General features: G+C 51.2%; 1 protein-coding gene across 3 annotated transcripts in view; it reads right to left on the reverse strand.

Annotated features, from left to right (window-relative positions):
- Positions 1–1,302: 1,302 nt before the first annotated feature.
- Positions 1,303–4,170, reverse strand: part of Fermt1 (fermitin family member 1) — a 32,568-nt gene continuing 29,700 nt past the window's right edge. For 2 of the 3 annotated variants that reach the window (XM_023718581.1, XM_023718580.1), the window contains exon 15: positions 1,303–3,109. In XM_023718581.1, coding sequence (XP_023574349.1) covers positions 2,936–3,109 — 174 coding nt within the window. In that variant the 3' untranslated portion in view covers positions 1,303–2,935. The remainder of the gene's footprint in view (positions 3,110–4,170) is intronic. The other variant, XM_004634285.2, reaches the window with a different exon arrangement.

The raw sequence follows: 4,170 nt of genomic DNA on the forward strand, positions 1-4,170 counted from the left end.
CTCCACCTCTCCGAGTCAGCTGCATGGCCCAGGCCCTCTTCCCCTGCCCTGGCTGCCTCTGGGACTCTCAGAGGTTGGGGGCCACGGAAGGAGGCCAGACAGTCAGGTTTGTATAAGCAAATAATACCAATGAATAGCAGTCCTGAATGGAGAAGTGGAAAAGAACTCTTGGAAGTCAATTAAAAAGACTTTTAAATGATTTCAGAAAATAAACATTGCAAGATACCTTGCTCCCTAGCATTACAGATAAAAGATGGGTGTTAGATGAAAGCCTCATTTCAATTGTTGACCTTGGGACTTTCCCAGAATCAGAAGTGCGATACTTTGCCACAAGGAAGGCAAATATTGTGTATTACAAACATGTACTAATAAAAGAAATACTCAAGCCCCTCATTCCTGGCCCCCTCCCCTGTCCCAGCTAACTCTGGAGTGGCTTCTGTCTTCTGGCTGTTCCATGATCCGGAGCCTGCTATGGGGACACTGAGTCAGGGAATGTCACATCCAGGTAGGAGTGGGGCCTTGGCACCTCTGGAGAAGGAAGGCTGGGGCTTGCTTTCTCCCTCGAGGCAGGCAGCAAGCGTCCTCCCCCTCCACAGCTGCTATGAGAACACTGGGAGAAGAGTACAGCCTCTAGGAGCCACGAGCAGTAGCCCCAGTGGCTGCCTGTTTCTAAAATGATAAAGAGCCCTCAATATTCCACCCCCAAACTCAGAGGCCGAGGGAGGCTTTATCTAAGTCAAGCTCCAAGGACTCCACAATCAGCCACTCCCTCATCACTGGAGGGACAGAGCTGGACCTGAGGTGGCAGGGGGAGGTGCTCATTAGACCTGGAAGGGACTTTTTTCCCCCTCATGTATTTGATACATGGTACAGGGTCTCACTATGCAGCTCGGACTCATAGTGATCCTATTTCCAGCCTCCCCAGTGCTGGGATTACAGGTGTGTGCACGGCCAGGCCAGGTCTGGTGGCCAGTTCAGTGCACCAGGCATGGGGCTGGCACCATGTGGTGCTGGGGATGGTCCCTGCGCTTAGTCTGCTGAGCTGTCTCACCAGCCCAGAACTACTCTCTGTTAGCAGGAATCATTCACTCTTCAAGAGGCAGCAAGTTGGATAGGGTACTACTGGACTGTCGTCACAGCCACAGAAACATTTTACTTGAAAAAGTCACACAAAATAGTAAAAAATGTAGATCACAGCATCTGGGGTAGATGAGACAGCAAATGGTACTACAAAGCACACATCAATTTAAAATTTTATCATAAGAAGTCAGGTGACCTTTTACACCCAGTGTAGGACAAAAAAGTGGCATTTAAGGTCATCTTGCCCTACTTACCATCCCTTTGGGATATTTCCATGTAACTGCAGAAGGAAAGCTCTCCTGAAAGCAGGAACCAACAGAAACCTTGGCTCAGGCCAGTCAATCTCAGGGCACATTTTTCTGGCAATGTCAGCCCACTGTGACAAGCTAAGGGAGGGGAGAAGACTCAGCCATGGTGGGACAGCAGGTGTGGCTCCTTGGCTGCAAACGGGTGGTTTGTGATCAAGACATACGTTTTATGGAGGGTCCATTACGATCTCAACAAAGACCTGTCTAGGCACAATCTAATATAGAAATGATCAACATCACGTTGAGCAGTGTGCCTAGCACAGGGCTGTATCCGATGGGAGGCAGATTTTCCATGTCTGAGCATGGAGCCAGGTCTCAGAAATTCAGCTGGTGCCTGGGCGTTCCAGATGCAACTTGGGTCCCTTCACAGCAGAGTCCCTATGGCTCTGAGAATGGCTAAGAGTTTGGGGCAGTGGGCGGAGGGGCCCTGAGGCCCTCACCAGCCCCTGAGGGATATAACTGAAGAGAACTGAAAATGGAACTGGAGCTCCTAACTTATCCTTTGAACTCAGGTTCTTCAGGCTGCAGCAGAATGTTTAATAAAAGAAATGTCATACCTGATAGTTCTCTTTACTTCTAGTATTGCTTTAAAGCTTCTCCACACTTCCTCTTCCCACCACTAACAAACCAAAATGGAAAGTGATGCTTTAGGCAGTTGCTAGCTGGCTCTCACTCACCATGCAGGGCGAGATGACACAGCAGGAGGCAGAGAGAGAAGGTCTGGCCCTGGCTTGTGTCTTAGAAAAGTCACAGGCCTTGAGGGACAAGGCGAGGAGGACACGGGCTTCCAAGAGTGCTTGTGTCCAGAGGACAGGTCTGCCTGGCTGGACTCTGAGGCTACTGCCAGAAAGTGGTTTTTATGAACACAGAACTGTGCCTGACTTCCAGAGCCCAGGGTAGAGCAGCAGCAAGGGAGATATGGATCTGGGTCGAAGAAAGAGTGTCCTTGTCCCTGTTGTCACCCAGGCTGCCAGGAAGGGCTCTAATGCGTCACTGGGATCTCCAGGAGTGGGTCCGGGGCTCCCGGTGACAGCTGTAACAGGAGAGGAGCAGTGACCAAGCCTGGATGGGTCAATGGCCACCTCGGCAGATGTCACTGTAATGAAAGGGTGACCCGGAAGCCCACCACTCTGATCTCTGGCGCTGACTGGTACCAGCAACACCTCCCCAGTGCCGTGTAGACAGGCGGGCGCTGACACCTGCGTTGGCAAGGGAAGACCTGTTTCTATCTCTTCACACCCGGGTCTGTGGCCGAGGCTCTGTGCTCACTGCACGTGGCTCCTGTCTTTGACAACTATCTAGCAATGAGGCAGCTTCCAGCAAAGGTGAGGCAGAGCTGTGGCCCCACGCTTGGCCGTGGAGCTGCCCGACAGCACCTTCTTCTCAGCCACCCATTGCACAGGCAAGACAGCAGTGGCTCGGTGGGCACTGGCACAGGATGGAGACGGGCTGGAGCAAGGTGAGGCTCTGGGTCCCCTCGGTCCGTACATCCCATCACCCCAGGGGGCACGGGGACCACCCGCGTGGGCCAGGAGGGCTGATAGGCCTCACTCCTGACCACCAGTCAGTTTGTGAAACAGGTCCTCGTCGAGCGTTTCGTTCTGGTCCTTGGAACGGGTGGAGAGGAAAATGTAGCCCCCGATGCACTCGTGCACCACCTTGCAGTCCGCGCTCAGGCAGGTAAAGGCGATGGACACGTTCTGGTCAAACTCGATGGCCACCTGGAAAAGGGCGCGGGGAGGCTCAAGCTCGGGCGAGGAGCCAGGAAGCTGCTGCTTGGCTGGCGCTGGCCACCTGGCCGAAGGTGGCTGGGAGACGCGCATGGTGACCACAGACACCCTTGCCCCAAGGGAGAAACCAGGTCTTTGCTCTCAGCGCCCTCTTGTGGCATCAACTTTGACGCGCATCTGGTAAAATACTTCCAACACATACAAGGGTGACTGAAAAGCCCGGTGAATATTTAAACAAGTAAAGAAAATATTACAGTAAAAGATGCATTTTCAAGAGGATCAGAAAGCTGTGTTTGAAGTTAGGGGGAAGTATTTTGAGTATACTAGGGTGGTTAATGGAAATGGGTCTTTTACTGTAATTTTTTTTTTGCGGAACCGGGGATTGAACTCAGGCCCTTGCGCTTACTGAGCCATCTCCCCAGCCCTCTAATTTTTAAAAGTTAAACATTCACTGTAATTTTGATCACACTTCTTTTTTTTGCGGAACCGGGGATTGAACTCAGGCCCTTGCACTTGCCAGGGAAGCGCTTATTCCACTAAGCCATCTCCCCAGTCCCATGATCACACTTCTTGATCAAACAATGATGGCAATTTCTGTCAAATAAAACACTACCATGGGTTCTGATTGACCTTAGTTACCAGATCTGACACTGTGTGACATTTAGTTCTTCCCCAAAGCAAAGATGACTTTTGAAAGAACTTCCCAAGCCTTCCCTTGGGGAGGGGCATGGAGCTTGGCACACTCTTTCAAGCAGAACAAATGCCTGCCTGGATTTTCTTTTAGCCCCTGCCCCTTCCGAGGTGAAAGTCATAAATTCCAAGCAAGAAATAGCAGTGGTTCTTCTCATTCCCATGGGAATCACCACTGAATTCTTAAAACGACATTACCCAGCTCTACTTGGTTTAACCAAGCTTGGGCCTGGTCCAGGAGATCTTAAAATGCACCAAAGTTTTAGAGCTGCAACATTATGGACATTTGCCGGGGAGATAGCTCAGTAGAATAAGTACTTGCCTGGCAAGCACAAGGTCCTGAGTTCTATCCCTGGTCACAA

This window comes from Octodon degus, unplaced genomic scaffold, assembly GCF_000260255.1.
Source record: "Octodon degus isolate 3935 unplaced genomic scaffold, OctDeg1.0 scaffold00060, whole genome shotgun sequence".
NCBI classification, from domain to species: Eukaryota; Metazoa; Chordata; class Mammalia; order Rodentia; family Octodontidae; genus Octodon; species Octodon degus.